This window comes from Centruroides vittatus, unplaced genomic scaffold (assembly GCF_030686945.1).
Source record: "Centruroides vittatus isolate TY-2023 unplaced genomic scaffold, ASM3068694v2 contig_3071, whole genome shotgun sequence".
NCBI lineage: Eukaryota > Metazoa > Arthropoda > Arachnida > Scorpiones > Buthidae > Centruroides > Centruroides vittatus.
Genome location: NW_027121974.1, coordinates 131,764 through 151,029, shown reverse-complemented (window position 1 = coordinate 151,029; position 19,266 = coordinate 131,764). Strand labels below are relative to the sequence as shown.

The 19,266-nt window shown below is 31.4% G+C and overlaps 1 protein-coding gene and 1 pseudogene across 2 annotated transcripts; both read left to right on the top strand.

Moving 5' to 3' along the window:
* The first annotated feature begins 53 nt into the window (after positions 1–53).
* On the top strand, positions 54–5,907 carry LOC136973009 (tripartite motif-containing protein 2-like). 2 transcript variants are annotated; one of them, XM_067267695.1, is made up of 3 exons: positions 54–463; positions 2,252–2,329; positions 3,205–5,907. In XM_067267695.1, exons 2-3 carry the CDS (start codon positions 2,283–2,285, stop codon positions 5,270–5,272), a joined length of 2,115 nt encoding a protein of 704 aa, XP_067123796.1. In that variant the 5' UTR covers positions 54–463; positions 2,252–2,282; the 3' UTR covers positions 5,273–5,907. The 2 variants fall into 2 exon arrangements, with proteins under 2 accessions (XP_067123796.1, XP_067123795.1); XM_067267694.1 differs by having other exon boundaries at positions 54–472; positions 2,263–2,329.
* Positions 5,908–6,593: 686 nt separating this feature from the next.
* On the top strand, positions 6,594–12,474 carry LOC136973010 (alkaline phosphatase-like; annotated as a pseudogene).
* The last annotated feature ends 6,792 nt before the right edge of the window (positions 12,475–19,266 follow it).

The window sequence follows — 19,266 nt, the reverse complement described above, 5'->3', positions numbered from 1 at the left end:
TAAAAATTTTAAAATATATTTGTTAAATAAAAATTTTTAAGAAAAAAAAAAATATATATATATATATATATATATATAAACAAAATTTTTGAACTAAAGATTTTTAAATGTTTTTATGCCAATTTAATAAAATAATAGTAATAATAATAATAATAATACTGTAAAGACCATTGCAAAATAAATGAGTTAGTTCATATGCTTTTGTTGACAGAATTTATTTTTACGCGCCGAAACTAGTTAAAGGGCAATTAATTTTCCTTGAAAATTTTGCGCTACTTTTGGGCGGATTACAAGCGCCGCCATTCAGCCATAGTAACTAGCGTCATTTGCCCCTAACAACAGCTGCATTGCGATTGTAAACAAGACGGATGGATTTGACGTCCTCTCTCAAAGAACAAAAGACAAATATTTTTCCTTTGTCAGTCCATCTAAGGAAACTTTAAACTACTCCGCTCATTGTCTGGTAAGAGAAGTTACTCTTTAGCATTCTTCCTCCATTTTAGCTTCTAATATCAATTGTATTAATTCATCAGAAAAACGGTAGTGTTTTCGATGAGAATACCCTTAACGTGTGACGTCACGTGTTTAAGAAAAAACGATTGGATTAACTTCGATTTTCATTATCCGTTACACCAGATCATTGTCTATTTCGTATAATTAATTTATAAGCTTTTTTCTTTGATGCTCTGCGATTATCGTTGCCGAATGCAATGTTATTTTAAGCTAAAAATAACGCCTAATCTAGCTTAGTGAATACTGTGAAGTTTTGATAAAGTAACACACAATAAACTGTTGCACTCTATTAACTTTTCATTATGTGTAAGTGTAAATTATGCAAGTAGTTTCCAACTACTTGTCATTATTAAATTTAGAACACGAAAATTAAACTGTCAAGTTTAAAATAGTATTATTTAAAGTAACAAAGTTATAGAACTACGTATATTTTTTCATTTCAATTTTTTACCTACACTTATTAACATGTTTATTTTCAAATAAAATTGCGTGCATTACAAAAATATTTACCTTCGCTTTAATAATATTTATTACGCATGTAAACAGTTCGCTATCTTTAAATTGTAAACTGAAGATTAGATTAGCATTTCTTAATCCATTTATTGATTTTAAGACGTCGTGTTTATTCATTTATTTTCGTCGGGGACGTCATAATTCGATTTCTTTCATTCAAAAATGCATTTATATCCTTTAATTATTTTTTAAATGGAGATAGATTCTGAGAAATTATTATTTTCTTTATCTGCATGAAAACAATTTTTGTCTTTGCATCTGTTGAGTAAAGTAGTTCATCAATCCTCAAAGATAAATGATGTTTATATAGAAATCATGTCATTAATAGCTTTGTTTATAATTAAGTCTAATATTTTAAATATATAATGATAATTAAAACTGCCAGACAAATCAGATAAAAGTTGGTTATAATTTTTCTATCAATTATAGTTTTTTAATTGTAATATTATAGCAAAATTAATAGCCTTTATGACGGTATTTGTTAATTTATGTCTGGTTTTTGTCATATTATAAATACTTAAGGCACTTGGTGACTTCTAACTTTATTTATATACAAATTTTTATTCGGTTATTTTCTAAATTTATTTATGTAAACAAATACTTTAGAGTGAATTTCCCAGGAACGTTATTTGCCATAAAACTAATTATGATAATTAATGCAACTTTTAATAAATGTTTTTTGTCTTCTTTTAATTTTTATGGACCTTTTATAAGAACAATCGAGATAAAAATAGAGGTTACCGTTTCTAATTTTAACACGTATCTTCTGTATATAAAGTTCTTTTTCTAATATAAAAGTAAGGTCAGTAATATATTTTAATTTTTAGATTTAATAGATACAATATAGAATTTCAAATGAAATCGTTCTGGATAAATAAATATTCATATATATTATATAATTATTCAGAAATGTTTTCATTAGAAAAACGTTTCCATTCATTTAATAATATTTGAGTATATAAATTGCATCTCTTATTCTGTTCTGTCATGCAAACAGCTAGTGTGACGCTCTATATTTTAATGGTTGCGTACATACTACAGTATATGTAGTGATTTTTAGAATTCTTATTGCTTATCTAATTCAAATATTTAACGTATGTATTATTTTAATTTAACTATATTTATCGATATAATATGAATATAAGAGCAAAAGATAATTCAGAAACGTTAAATAATTATTTGATTTGCGAATCTTATTATTATTATTATTATTTGTTTTAATTAGATAATATAAAGAATTGAATCATGAAATACAGATGATGTGCAGACAGTTTTGCGGTCTGGATAAAGTGGCTGATGTTATGTGAGTATATTAACCATTAATTAATTTATAAGTTATATGTATTTATGAATTTGTGTCCATAAGTAAGACATTTTTAATTATGAATGAACACACTGATTATCAGTGAATTTCGACATCCTGTAACTATGTAATTTTTAAACTGTAGATGGAAAAAAGTAGGTCATTGGAATCAGAAGTGACGAAATTAATATATTTTAACGATAAAGTTACAAAGTACGCAGTGTGAAAATTGTCCCTTTGAACCTATTAGGAAAAATAAGATCTGCGATTTTGTGCATAATTCGTACGAAATCTCAAGGAGATCTTTTTTAATTCGTTCCGAAATGAATGCATCAGATGTTAAGTTTATTGTAGTTCTGCTCGGATTCGTGATCTCTTCCCGTGACGGGGTGTGACGTCAATGTTGGTCACGAGTTAAGCAGGTGCTTTGGATAACCCATGACCCTGTCAGTTGTTGATTGACTTTCGTTTTATGCGTGAATGAGAACAGTTATTAGCGCTATGTCAAGGAATTCATTTAGATATTTTTAAATTAATGAAGCATATTTTAGTAATCATATGAAATAAATTTATATATTTATCTCTCTGATAGTTTAAGAAAAAAAAAAAAAAGCTTTGATTTATAAGTAGATTTGACGCATTTGGCTTCTTATTTCTTAAAAGTTCCCCATCTTCAGGCACAGTTCCTGTCGTTTAGCTACAGGTGGCTCGGGAGACTAAACAAGGGGACTCTGCAGGAAGTGGGGAGATCTCTTCCTGTCTAACTGCCTTGGCTTCTCAAGATACAATAGATTAAAACTGCAACTGCTCACTTCTTTTTATGCTCTGATATTTTGATTCGTTTAGTTATTTATATCACTTTTATCCATTTTCAGTTCCAGACTGAGTAGGAAAATGATGACAACCTCAACGTTAGTGGAGACTGTATCTATCGACTATGAAGATTTTAATGAAAGCTTCCTTACGTGTGGAACGTGTCTATGTACATACGATGGCGACAATCATAACCCAAAACTCTTACCCTGTTCTCATACAGTCTGTCGAAGTTGCTTGGAAAGGATAGTAGCCGGTAGCGGAGTGAGAGATAATGGATCATTTCGATGTCCAATATGTCGTGAGACAATTCCTTTACCTAGAGGTGGGGTAAATGCACTGCCTCCAAGTTTTATAGTTAATCAATTGCTTGATTTGATGTCAAGACAAAGAAGAGAAGTAATTCCAAAATGTTCAAATCATCCTTCACAGGAATTATTATTTTGTGAAACATGCGATTGTGTATTCTGCTCAACATGTACTACCAGTACTCATGGGAATAGCACAGGCAGTTGTGAACATACCGTTATTCCATTCTCCATTGCCATTAAAAGAATGTCGGAAATTCTATTATATAAAACTCATCTTTGTATAAATAAATTGAACAAAGCTTCGGAAATTGTACAAAACGAAATGAGAAAGTTAGACTGTAGCGCTAATGCCACAAAGGAATTGATCGATCAGTCCTTTCAAGAGATATTTAATTTGATAGATAAGAGAAAGCAAGAACTGATTGATAACGTCAAAAAATTATCTGATGAGAAGAAGAAAGTTTTGCAAGATCAACTGAATATTATCGAAGGAGAAAAGGAAAAGGTAGAACAACAATGCAATGGATTACAATATCAAGTAGAGGTACGTAATATAACCAATAAAATCAGCGAATTAAATGATAAGATAGACTCAGTAGAAAATCTAATGGAACCACGAGAAAATGCCTTTCTGGCTTACGATTATCAACACAATAATGCTTTAGGAGATATTCGGAAGTGTCTGGAAGAATTCGGTTCTGTTCGCACCTCAACAACTTTTCCCGCGCTTTGTACTTGCATTGTGGAGGACTGTTCTGCATGTTTAGAAACATCTGCGCTAATTCAAACAGTTGATTATCACGGAAGAATGCAAACCGATGGTGGAGACCCAATAATTGCAGAACTGCAGGAAGAAAGTGGCGATAACTTCGAAACTAAATTAGACGATCGGGGAGATGGCACTTATCAAATATGGTATACTCCGACACACCCTGGATCTTACAAGTTACAAGTTTCTATTTTTGGAAGACCCATTAAGGAGAATCCATTTAATTTTACTGTTTCGGAACATATCGATCCTCTGTGCCAAATAGGGAGTCGTGGAAGTGGCGATACTAATTTTCTTCAACCTGTAGCTGTTATCTGCGATCGTGACGACCAAGTTTATGTTCTGGATACAGGAAACAGTCGAATAAAAATGTTGGATTCTCAGCTAGAGTTTATGAAGCATATTGAAGGTGTAGGACTAGAAAATCGCGGGGCAATCGGTCTCTGTATGAATGGATCTCATAATCTCTATGTTGTGAACTGGAGGACAAAAATGGTGACCGAACTAACGCCTACTGGGGAAATAGTTAAGCAAGTAACGCATGCAGATTTAATAGAACCTATTGGAATTGCTGTTACTAGTAAAGGAGAGATGATAATTGCGGATAATGGGACGACTAGCATTCTAATGCTGGATACTAACGGCAAACTATTACGAAAAGTAGGGAAAAAAGGCACAGCAGACGGACAGTTTCAGCTTATAGGCTGTGTGGGTGTGGGGCCAAATGATGAGATTTTAGTTGCTGATTCCAGAATACAGATTTTCAGTAGCGATGGCCGTTATCTCAGAACCATTTTCTCTGAAGGTAAAGGAAAAGGAAGGTATGGTGGTATTTGCTATGATGGCAGAGGGAATTTATTAGCTACAAGAGCAGAGAAAACAAGAAGCTATATTCAAATTTTTGATTTCCCTTCGGGACAGTTGAAATTCGTCATTGATAGCTTCAGTGCTAAATTGAAACGACCCACTGGGCTAGCTGTTAATTCGGAATATTGCTTATATGTAGTGGATTTGGGTAATGACTGCATTAAAAAATACCGCTATCGATGAAAATGTACTTAATGATATTTGTTAGCAAATTTATAGATTGATAAATTACCTGTTTTTGATTGATGTAAAACCAAAGAGTTCGCTTACTTTTTAATTTTTTGGTTGAAACAATTTATAGCCATAGTTAATGTATGTGTGTTTTTGATTATTACTTAAACGGCCAATTTGCCTCTAGTCACTGGCAAGGTCGGTGCTACCATAATTGTTATAAACATATTAAGTATTTGAAGTTTCCCCGGTTTTATTATTATTATTTATGTAAAGGCCAAACAACTGTGATGTCCGAACCGTAGTCAGACAGATGCATTTTTTTTTTTTTTTTTTTTTTTTCGAGCTGTAATCAAAATGAATATTGTCAACACCATCTGTTTCTCAGGATAGAAAGCCATATAAGTGCATCGTTGAGTAATTAGTCAATTTAGTATTATAGTAGTCATTACAGCTCTCTTTTGAATGTAGTTCAGTAAAGCCAATGTTATTTATTCTAAGTGAAATTAGGTCTGAATTGGGGAATACTTATAATTTTTACTTTGTTTATATTGTGTTTTAAGATTTTTGGTCCCTGCTGGCAGGATATATACAATATTTTCCACATTGTTATTGCACAGTGGTTATAATAAAACCACTTTCATCAAGTTTTATGTGTTTGTGTATTGTTTCTTTTCATTAATTATACATTTTCGTTACACCCTCAAACCATGACATATCACAGCATGTTATCTGTATTTTAGGCATTCGTCATCACATTCCATACAAAAAAAAAAAAACTATATATGAAAGAGTTGCCGTTGAGTTGTTGTAAGTTTATACAAAATATTTAGAGTAAATGAATACGGTTATATAAATAATCATAGATCAAAGATTAAATTAATGCTCCAGCTGAATGAGTGATATTGCTAATAAACAAAATACCAAAATAGAAATCCTATCGTGTAAACTGTATTTCCACTCAAAGACAAAGTATGTCATGGATCCAGTAATTGAATGAATAGTTTCAAAAATAAGATATAATACTCTTTAAAAATCCGATTCCCGTTTGAATTCTGGTTTATAGAAGAGTGTTAATAGATATAATTCACATGAAAATTTATTTTAAAATAATTTTCTAATAATTTTGGAGATACCCACCAAACAAATAACTAAGGCAAAAACTAAACTGTGTTTATATATTAAAAATTTATAAACTTGTTATGCAAATATAATAACCTTGACAGATAAATAACAAGGACTAGATGAGATTTGAAGCATCCTAACAACGAGCAGTATTTTTATTGTAAAATTAGCAAAACCAATGTAAGAGGATTAAATGTCTATAAAATAATTTCCAACGTATACAAGTAAAGAGGATAGTAATTTAACTCCGGGTATAAAAACTAAAAAGCCTGTAACATTTATCTTTACTTATCAAAAACCCTCCGTTAGGGAAGAATGTCATCGCCCTACTAGATTGTAGATCTTCCTACAAATATCCCCTGGTGAAAGAAGAAGCAGCACGATAACCATAGATTTACAGAATAGCCTCTTCATTTCAAATATCCGATAACGAAAGACATGATTAAAAAATGCTTTCTGCCTTTGATGCTAATTTGCAGTTTTGTGCAGTCTTTTCCAAGCAGAGACGAAAAAGGTAAGTCTTGAATTTTACATATTTCATATCAATGGCTTTATATATATATATATATATATCATACATTTATACACACTTTATTTAAGGTAAGTAGTTTTAAAAATCCATTTTGGCACGCATTAAATTACCTTGACCTATTCTCGGTTGGACGATAGGGATTCTGACTTGAGTGATTATATAAGCAGACATAGTTCTCTATTCGCTTGGCTCGTTAATCTAAAAGTTAACTGTTTAATATTTTAGTATTCTACTCTACGTTCTGTTCAGATTAACTATTAATTTAATAATACAGCTACGATATTTATGCAGCATAAGATGCAATTATTTCAATGCATTAATTAGAGCGATTGTTGAAATTTAATTCATACTCTTGAGGAACCTAGAAAAAAAAATTCCACGCCTCGAATCTCTCTGTTGTGAAATAAATATCCCCTAGCACTGGCTGACACCAAGTGGAATGTACTCTATTGCACTTCAACTCTGACCGTGGTTTCAATTTGGTAAACGCAGACTCACGTACTTCAATTCATGATGAACAAATGTTTGTTGTAACTTTCCGGGAAAACGGGATAATATAAAAGTTGACGAATCAACAAAAGGGAAAGAACAAGTCAACCTTCATTATAATTTTGCAATAAAAAAAAAGTAAAATTCAAGGTTATTTTAAAGTTCTTGTATAGAAAGAGTAATTACTATCCTCGAGAGAAAAATTTGTTTTTAATACAGTTTTATTGTAAAACAGCGAACTCGCATTTCTTAATTAAATTGATTTTTTTTTTTTCAGATACACAGTTTTGGGTTAAAGAGGCTCAAAATTCATTGAAAAGAAATTTAGCAAGAAGAGAAAATATCGGGATAGCTAAAAATGTCATCTTTTTCTTGGAGACGGAATGGGCCTGGCTACGATAACAGCTGCTAGGATATACAAAGGACAGAAAAATAAAAATTTGGGAGAAGAACAATTTCTTGCGTTCGAAAAATTTCCTTATGTTTCCCTTGTCAAAGTAAGGAAACTATTTTTGATAAATAATTAACGATTAATATTAACGACCTTTTTATTATATGCATAATCTATCCATTTAGTAAATTCGAATAGATTCTAAAAAGAAATTACTTTCGAAGATTACGCTATGAAGTAGTAAGTCTATCCCTTTCACCGGAAAAAAAGTTTATATTATCGTCTTTAATGAGCTTAAATATTGCATTTTAATGGCCTTTTTTTCTAAACTAAGTCTATTTGCGATTGAATATCAAACACAGAAATAAATTTATATAAACAAAAATCAAGGTTAAATTGTACAAAAATGTATATGATCTCTACAGCAATGTTTATAATAAAAAAAAAAAAAAAAAAAAAAAACCTACTTAGAAGCTCTTCTGAAGTTTATTTCGATTTAATAAATAACAATAATAATAATAATAATATCTACACAACGAAATCCTTTCCTTGACGGTTATTTTAGTTTATTTTATATCATCAATATGCAAAGTTTGCAATACATTTTTTGAAATCTTCATAAATTTTGGATTTTAATAGACATACGCTTTAGACAAACAAGTTGCCGATTCTGCAAACACAGCAACAGCGTATTTATGCGGCGTTAAAGCTAATTTCGGTACATTGGGTGTTAACGGACGAGTAAAATTCGAGGACTGTCAAGCTTCTAAAGATGTTTCTAATCATGTGACATCAATTCTTGAATGGGCACAGAATGCAGGTGAGATTTTTACACTCGATACTCAATTTTGTACGTGGAGTAGACGATATATTCAAATAAAATACTTAAATCGCAACTTTAAAGGCAAGTCTACCGGATTTATAACTACTACTCGCGTGACTCACGCTTCACCAGCAGCTCTTTATGCCCATTCAGCTTCAAGAAATTGGGAGAATTTTTCAGATGATCCCGATTGCCCCGATATTGCTCTACAGCTGGTAACCTCCAGACCAGGAAAAGACATACAGGTGAGTGCCTTTAACGTAAGAAAAATGGTGTTTCAACTGTTAAAAAATTACAATTTCAACGGGTTTTATGTATTAAATATTGAATAACTATCGACATGAGGGATAACATCGTCAATGAAACTTTGACGATCAAAGTCTTACATTTAACATTGTTAAGAAAATAAACAATTTTATTCTTATAATAATAATAATTCTTAATTTTCGTAAACTCTCGCGATTGTCAAATTAAAGTGGAAAGTACATAAAATCTCCTAAAAGATAAATGAAATTTTCAAATATTTGTATGTCGTGCGTAAATTAGCATGAGTTAGCAGCATTGCTTCACACGAGTATAAATTATTTGCATTTACATTTTACGGTTAACAAACCGATCATTTTAAATTCTAGTTTATTTGATTACGTAAATTTTCACCACTAAAAAAATTTTAAAACAAAAAACTAAGCAACAAATTTATTGGCCGAGTGAACAAGAAAGTCTGTTGTTATGTCACCAACATGTTAATTTTTTCACATTATTTTTATTTAAGAAATAAATTCATTCCTTTCTTAGAATGAATATGCGTATATATTTGTATAGAATTAGCATCTTGATCTAATCATTATTAATTAACTCTTATAGAAAATTTTCAAAATCTAAGGAGCATAAAAATTATTTAATATATAATATAATATAATATAATATATTAAGGAGCATGAAATTATAATTTGGTGTTTAAGCAATGATTTTTGCTATTTTCAGTGGATTAAAAAGTCCTAAATAAAAAATAACCCACTTTTGCTGATATTTTAAGTAAGCTTGACAAACATCCAACAGGATAATGTAAATCAATTATGTTTTCAAGTAGCAACCTGACCAAACTTCATTCCATTGGAAGTTTCTATTTACAAATTATCTTTCTGTATATACTCTTATTTAAGTGTTATGGTTTTTAGGTTATTTTAGGTGGAGGAAGAAAAACATTTCTAAATTCTACCAAAGGACGAGAAGATGGAAGGAAAGATGGGAGAGACTTAATCGAAGAATGGATGAATGACAAAATTAATAGAAAATTAAAAGCTGCTTACGTTTCTAATTTACGACAATTCAATGATTTTCGAGAACGATCTGCCGATTATCTTCTTGGTATTTTGAACCGTTCTGAAAAAAAAAAAAAAAATTGATAATTACTCAAACTTGGAATCAATGGCAACTTAATCAGTCTTTTATATAAAATTTTACAGGATTATTCAATGAGGATCATTTGAATTATGTAACTGATCTAGAGGAAGGAGAGCCACTTAGAGAACCTACTTTAGAAGAAATGACTAAAAAATCGATAGAAATTTTAAAAAGAAATCCAAAAGGCTTTTTTTTATTTATAGAAGGTAAGATAGAAAAACATTTTTATATGTCTACAGATAAAATGCATTACGAATGTCTTTAATTTATTCATTCGATACCATTATACAACGTATGCAAATCTATAATACTCGTAATTTCATATATATCGAAATTGTAATATCATTTTATTTCAGTTTAAAAATCGTCCCAGTTCATAACTTAATTGATTGAATATTGATTTATTATGTAGGTGGTCGAATAGATACCGCTCATCACACAAATAATGCTTTAAAAGCTTTAGAAGAAACATTACAAATGGATAAAGCTATTGAGACAGCTTTGCATATGACGTCAGAGGAAGACACCCTGATGATCGTCACGGCAGATCACTCTCATACAATGACAATAAACGGATATCCTAAACGTGGCAATAATATCTTAGGTACTGTACTTGATAGATAATTATAATGAAACAATTTAAATCAAACGACTTTATAAATTTTTATATGTTAACTGAATTAATATTATTTTAAAACTTGAATTTCTAAAGTAACTATATAATTTTTGTTGATTAAATACAAGGTTATCCAATTAAAACTCAAGCCAACAGTGAGTAATCAAAAAAATAAACATAAAATAATATCAGAGCTACAAAAGATGTTCAAATTGGCTCCCTTTAGCCGTATTTAGGGGAACGTTTCTCATAATTAAAACTCGCTATAACGCTTTTTAAAAACTTATTCGTTAATTTAAAAATAAACAAAAAAAAAACCATTATATATTTAGCCATCTCAATCAATTTAAATTTAGAATTTTTATTCTCATTTATTTTCAAGGCATCGCGGACGTTTCAGATTTGGATAATTTGACATACACAACACTTTTATATTCGAATGGACCAGGATGGAAAGCTAGAGAAATTAATTTTACTAGCGAAGAAACAAGTGAGTAATATAAATAAACTTTAAAATACTAATTTCTTTAAATACTCATAATCTTTTAAAAAATCAAATATCTATTCATATATGTATATTTAATCAGTTATGTAAAAGTCAAATATAAATATATTTGAATTTATATCAAGGCCGTGCAGACGGGGGATTTGGGGTTTAATCCTCCATTTGAGTAGAATTTTTTTTTTTTAAATTAAATAAAAAATATTACAAAACCACGTTTATATACTTATAATGTAAAAATTAATACACTACGTTATGAAAAAATAATGTTTTTTAAAACCCCACTCTTTTAAAGATTCTGGGCACGGGCCTGTATACATTTATATATATATATATATCGTAAATGAAGTATAGATATATATAATAATATAATAAATATATAATGGCATTGACATTTTCCTCAAAATTGTTTAATATAAATAAATACTCTATTGTGTTAGGAGATGAAGAAGTTATACGTTTATATTAAAATATATATTAAAAATTATTATCAATTTGTTTAATTCTATAATTTAAACTTATTTTTAAAGGCTTGATGATTCACTTAGCCTGTATCAATTGTCCTAGTTATTAAAACAAAATTAAAACGAACTGAAATTTGCCTTGTTATCCAATTCACCAGACCACCTACACTATATTAAAAGTTAACCGACACCAGAGAATTGTCCAACTCGAACCAACAATTATTATTATTTTTTTTACGATGTTATAATACGAGTACTGTTAATCGTTCGTATTTTATAACATAGACAGAATAATTATTAGTTTTAATCTGATAATATCGGAGTAGTTAAACCCGTTTCCTTTCATTATGTCTAATAATTTATTCTAGAGATGTAGAATGTAGATAACTTTTTTCTAGTTTTTTTCTCCCCTTCTTTAGATGTTTTCTATTGTTAGGTGATAAAGAGTATCAACAGAACAGCGCTTTCCTTGCCAGTGCAGAGACTCATGGAGGAGAAGACGTCACCGTTCACGCAATAGGTCCCATGGCTCATTTATTTCAAGGTATACAAGAACAAAGTTACATACCTCATGCACTTTCCTACGCTGCCTGCATAGGCCCTAATCTACATTATTGTCGATCATCAGCGTTTAGTTTTAAACCAAATTATTTATTATTTCCTAGTCTAATTATAATTTTCTATCATAGCATTCACTAAAATTGATTTTTTTAAAGCCAGTTTATTAATTTAAAAATTTAATAAGCCTAATTTAGCTAAATGTCTTATGTAATCGAATTAAAATGACTTAAATTTCTGTTCAATATTCAATTTTTGACTTAAATATATAAAAAATTGAGTTGCCTCTTTATAAATGGAGAATAAAACAGTATCGATGCAAATTTTTGTAGTTTTTTTTCATGCTTTTTGTTGCAAAACTTTTCTTTGCAGACATTTTTATTTTTTACCCATAATGATATATATAGAGTAGACTATAATTACTAAATTGAATAATAGTTGTCTAATAAAAAGCAAATTGCAAAAATTATCCATAATACTTTTGATCTAAGCCATTCCGTTAGTGAAACGAAAAATTAGTCTGTTAATTTTCTAATTCGTTTTTTAAACAGACTATTAAAGTTAACATCTTAAAGCTGATACACAACTTTAACGTAGAGACATTTCAACCAATTTTCAAATCTTTATTATTTATCTATCTATAAAAAAACAATAATTACAAAAAAATATTTGAAAATTACTTTTAGTAATAAATATATTTCTTTGCATTAAAAAAATTGAAAATGTTGAGTGGAAAAACCGCTGAACACTGGCCCTCAGGGCCGGGACTCCAGTTTTATTCACTTGTCTAACACCTAAATAAGGGCCAGTTCTTTATAGAAAGTTCTTCCAGGATGTCAACTTTCTTGGCAGAGCGCTCCCCTGTTGCGTTGCTTTTATTTCATCAAACTGATCGACCAATTCAAAATGTTTTGTCGACAGTATAAGAGTAGAGTGTATCAAAATCATAATGACTGGGTGGTAATTTTTGCATTATCCAAATTTTAAATATTATGTTTTCTTCAAATATAATACATTTAGTATTATCTTTGAAGAAAATAAGTGGCTAAGAAATTTATTTAGGATTTCTTATCTGGGGACCCGAGATCAAATTTGAACTGATTGAGAAAAAACCCAGAAATTTTTCAGTCTTTGTAGATATCTCGTCCTTCAGTCTCGTCCTTCACCATCCAACCGTCCCATCATGGACCTGGCCGAACACATAATGGGCACAGAAAAAGGCCTCTTAGAGCCCACAGGAAAATGAGTGTTAAAAGAAAAAAATTATCCTTAACAATTACTTGTCCATTCTGTCCATGTGCCAAAGCCATTTTTAATGGCTTTGGCACAGCAACTGTTCTAATCCATTAATTCGAGATCGATCAAATCCAATCTCTTTTTGCCCTTTGGGCACCAAGACGGTTTTTTAATATAAAACCAATTATGAATTTGGCCAGCTGGATAGAGAGAAACTGGGCCCGACATATCCGGGACAAACCATCCCGAATAATTCCTGGGGTTTTTTAATTCGTCCGGATTCATTCCCTGCTTTCATGAAAACATCAGTGGAATGGTAAATAGGAGCACGTGAAAACCAAAGAAATTGTACAGTTCTGGAAAAATATATGGAACAATCCAAAAGATTGCAATACGATAGTATCCTGGCAGAGGCTGTAAAAGCTAGGGTCTCCAAAACAGTGGCACATTAAACACTCGGCCATCCGAGCATTTTAAACATTGACCGACGACTAACGGGGACTTATTTAGTTAAGTCACTGCCAAAAAGCAAGTAACTGATAGATAAACCTAGTATTTTCCCAGATTTTTTCTAAATTATTTCATATTCTCCAAATAGAAATGAAAATAAAAACTCAAAGTATAAAAATAATATTTTCTTTATTAAAAATTAATTGTTCAACATAATTATTACATAAAAATATAAATATAATAAAACGTGTCCCAAGCAGAACCCGAATAAAACGGAAACCTGTCTAAAACTGAACAACTCGGTACGCACGATGGTTTATACAGGTTTTATTGTAGTTAATTAAAAACCTACAACAATAGTTAATAAATAGCAAATTATACGAATAAAATTATTCTAAATATTATTTCACATAACCTAGTAGAATTAGCAGGCTTTAAGTATTATATAAAACCACAGATGATATGCAAAACTTTATTGGTGCTCATTGAGCACAATGTTATTCCCTAACGATGCCACGCCTTTGCGACCATCATGCTGGCTCTCCATTTTGCGCCATTGCGTTGCCGTCAGCTGACGATTCATAGAGCATCACAATCATTGTCCATGTATGTACTGTACCTACGCATTTAGCGCGAAATGGAAAGTGATTCCCAATGAATTATGGGAATTTTTTAAATGGCCACAAATCTCAATTTAAAATAAAGTTTTATATCTTTCAAGTTAATTTTTTAAAATCTAATATTAACTATTTTTTGCACCTTTTCGAAATTTCCATACCACGCTCTATGTAGTGCTAACGATGATGGGTAAAAATATCTACTATATAAAGCTGAAAAAAATAGGCAGCCTCTTTCTGTCACGGTATGCCAAAAACGGCCACTAGGGACGCCCCTAGCTATTATCTAAATTAATTTAAATTAACAATATAAATTATTTTATATTTTTACAGTATAATAATCAGTATATTATTATTTTTATTTGTAATTTAGTATGCCCCGATGCCTGCATCGGGACTTTCGACTTGTGATTATATAAACTTGGAATTATGGATGCTGCATGCTAATCGGCTGCACAGAATCGCCACGCGAAAACATACCCATCGCCAAAGTACTCGGAAACGATTCTAACCGGAAGAAGATTGAATCGCCTCAAAATCGCTCTAATTTTTTTTTTAACTCTTTCCGCCCAGTGGGCACTAAGAGGGCCTCTTATAGCAAGCCCATTATGGGTTCGGCCAGGCCCACAATGGGACGACCGGGTGATGAGGGACGGGGACCGACATATCTGGACGGACCACCCCCGAAAAATTCCTGGGATTTTTCGACCCGTCTGGATTCGATCCCGGGTCCCCCAGGGCGGCAGGTTGCTAACCTTGACCGCTCGACGGCCGGATGGCCGAGCGGTAAAGGTGGCAGACTACCGCTCTGAGGGACCCGGGATCGAATCCGAACGGGTCGAATAATCCCCAGGAATTTTTCGGGGGGTGGTCCGTTCGAATATGTCGGGCCCGTCCCTCACCACCCGGTCGCCCCATTGTGAGCCTGGCCGAACCCATAATGGGCCTACTAAAAAAGGCCCTCTTAGTGCCCACAGGGCGGAAAGAGTTAAAATAAAAAAAAAAAAAAAAAAAAAAAAAACCTTGACCGCTCGGCCATCCGGCCGCTAAATTGCTCTAAATGGAGAGCTAGACCTCAGGACATTTCCTTTCTAGTCAAGAGGTATTTCACGCGGAAAAAATATCGTTTGGAGATTTATATTTGAAAAATGAGGGTGGGCTTTTTGGGAAACTTTAATTTACGAAACAAACAAAGAATAAATTTAAAAAACCAAATAAAACTAATAACAACCCAAACTTGCTAGTGTTTAGCTTATTTTCACTTCTCCGCACGTATAACCAAATTGAGTTTAGTCTGTTATCCATGGGTAACAAATTAAACTCAATTGTGTTTGGCGTGCGATCCTCATTATTTTTCGGGTCATCTTCGTCGTTTGTTTTGTGGCATACGAAACTAAATAACATATGTTACGTAAGATGCTGTTATCCAGTTTTAATAAATCTATTTCAACAAATTTACCATGACAAAAAAGTAATTTACCATTACAAAAAAGTATCGATAAATGGAATACGGATAAAACACCGAACGTTTAACACGAAAACATTTATCATTATCTATAATAATTTGCATATTTCTAACTATTGGCAAAAGATTTAACTTACCATTTTTGTGAGCATCCGTTGAAACTTCTGTCCAATAACCAAGCAAAAAAGAAAAAGAAAAAAGTTAGAAAGCAAAACATTTGGATTCTTTTTACCTCGGCCACTGTATCGAATCTCACTTTTGGTATTGTTCGACGTATCTCCTCTTCACGCGGTTAACCAGCACGCTCACCGCCTACTGTAAAAATCGTATGCACATGAAAATAAATCTTGCAAAATAATTTTCATCTTTTAAAACTTTGCTCGAATTTATATATGTATTTTAAAATTACGATAGAATTTTTATATATTTTTTTCTCACTTTTTAAAAAGTCCTTTGCTGGCCCGTTATTTTCCAAGCAAATATATATTAGAGCGATACTAGAGAGGTTGCGGCCGACGTTTTCAACGCGAAAACGTGAACGTCGGACGTTCAGCGCCGCCTTCCTGTAAGCCTAGAACAGTGTTTCTCAAACTTTTTTGTCTGGTGGCACACTGAAATTATTAAATAAAATTCACGGCACCCCTATTATTATTATTATTTGCTTTTTTACGGTTAGTAAAGATATGAAGGATGAAAAGTCTTTGAAAAAAAATAAAAATTTTTTAAAGTAAGTTTATTTCCAAACAACACAAAAATATTCAAAACAAAAGTTATTATTATAAAGGTATCTGGTGATAAAATGAGCTCTGAATTTTTGATTATCTACTAGTGCTAATTGATTCCTTAGCTTTGCTACCAGTAACCACTTCTTGATCATTAGAATCTTCACGTTTTCTTTCTTTAATGAAAAAAATTATTCATGATATTGAACGACATAATTAACTTCAATATTTTATTATAAAATTTAATTACAAGTTAATAATTTATTTGTTCTTGTTGTAAAGAAGAAAAATATTTGTATATGATGCTTTCTCGTTATTGTCTGAACATATAACAATAATAAAAATAATTACTGCATTCAACGCATTTATATTGCACTTCTACTCTCTGCAGGAACAGAACAGACAACTAGTAACTAGTTCGTCTTTTTTTTTAATAGTATTTACGTATCGCCAATTACCGAGTCATTGAGACAAGTGGCGATGTAACAAGATTAGTAGAAAAAACCACTATTCATTTTTTATAATTGTTTTAATTATTTATTTAATTTAATACTTTAATTCCATTATTTTAAGTAATTTTAATTTAATTATTTAAAAATTTCGGGGCACCTTAAGGTGCCGCGGCACACGCTTTGAGAACCACTGGACTAGAAGTTTGACAATGGCGTTTGGAACGTCGAGCATGATTCCACTGACGTTCCACCATTGTCAAACTTCTAGGCTTACAGGAAGGCGGTGCTGAACGTCCGACGTACACGTTTTCGTGTTGCAAACGTCGGCCGCAACCTCTCTACTATGAAAATGATTGCCACTCCTGCTATCCTTGTATCACACCTGTTATCCTTGCGAAATACTTGAGTGTTGTCCTTGCTAAAAGTGCAGCAGTTTCCTATAAAAATTTTATTTACTAGAGACATTTCATCTTAACAATCGCCTGAGTTTATTTCACCAGCTATCACATGTCAGTATTATTTTTAAAGAATTTACAAATTTTAAAGTCTTGTACGTACGAAATAAAATATTTTGCAGAAATTCACATTGTGCATTAACTTATATGAATAATTCAGTTACTTTTTATCCACCGAAGGAAAGACGCGTAGATTGCACAGCACTGAAAAATCCAGCAACACTTAAAACTGCGTGTGTGGAGCTCTGTTATGATATTTTATTATTAAAACTTTTTATATTTTTAATTATTATAAAATGGCAAAACACTTAATTTTGAGGATAGGGATGGGTTTTATAAAAAGTTATAAATGCTAATAACGAGTAAAATCGTCATTAAGTCCGAACTTACTCAAGATATGACATATGACCCCCTTTATCTCCCCACTCCGTCGATATTTAACCACCAATATTTAGTAGTATTAATTCCCCTAATACACAAACCTCCTTGAAAAATTTTAGAAATTTTCGACTAAAAGCACAGGAGTTATTAAGCTTCAAAGATAGTAAACAACACACACTAATATCTACATATACAAAAAAAACCCTCCAATTTTTTTTTTCTCGACGTTTCAAGATCCCTGAGTCCATAAATATAAAAATCTTGGGTGGGGTCAATTTTTTACCTATAAACTCAGTAATAGTGTATTTAGTGCCGAAAAGGTAAAAATAAGCCTTACATTAAAAAATATGGTCACTTTTAATTCAGACACTTGCAGTATGTGAACGTTAGTAATACCTAAATAGTTTCCCCATGAAATACCTCTCGGGAGGCAGTCCCCTCAGCAGATCGCCCATATGCAGGGACGGATCTTGGTTTTTCGGGACCTAGGGCTTATTGAAGTCTAATGGGGCCCCATTTTTTGTTAGATTAAGAATCTTTAAATTAGGGTTTAAAATTCATTTTTAATAACATCAAAATCAGATTTAAAATATATTTAGTTATGAAATGGTGTTGAATGACAAACTTTATAACTTATATTAAAAAACATAAGAAATAAAGAAATATTTACATTGATTAATTACTGACCAATTACGTTACATTGATTACAATAAAACAAATAATATTATAAATTATCATTATTAATATTAACTATTTTTTACTATACGACAAGTGCTCATTGTTAATGAAAAAGTATTAAAAGTTTATGATAATAATTCACTTTTTGACATTTGGGGGCCCAGAGTTTAAGTCCTATTAGTCCCTGGGTAGATCCACTCATGCCCATGTGTCGTGTTCCCTTAAACCAGGGCTTCTTAAACTTTTTTTATTCACGACCCCGTTTATGATTGTGATTTTTTTCGCGACCCCCCAATATAAAATAAAGATATATAAATATTTTGCAATATATATATGAAATACAATGAAAATATACATATATATTGAAGATATATACAAATTTGCAAAAACAATAATGGTGTATTACTACAGTTTACTCTTGTGTTACAATGAAACAGAGACAACTGAATACACTGAAAAGCAATAACACTACACTAGTTCACACCACAATCAGTGTTTCTGAATCGTTGTCTCGCTGCACCAGAAGTGACACAAAGTGCAACTCGCGAAACCTACGACACAAAGCATGCCATTTTCAAACTCTCACAAATTATTTTCAATATTTTGCATTAAAATCTCGTGACCCCAAGATTTCGCTAAGCGACCC

Bases quoted from the DNA above. Each gene is read 5' to 3' on its own strand.
- LOC136973009 (XM_067267695.1), top strand. From the start codon at position 2,283: ATGATGTGCAGACAGTTTTGCGGTCTGGATAAAGTGGCTGATGTTAT. The intron at 2,330-3,204 runs GTGAGTATATTA...ATCCATTTTCAG, and splicing joins GATAAAGTGGCTGATGTTAT to TTCCAGACTGAGTAGGAAAA.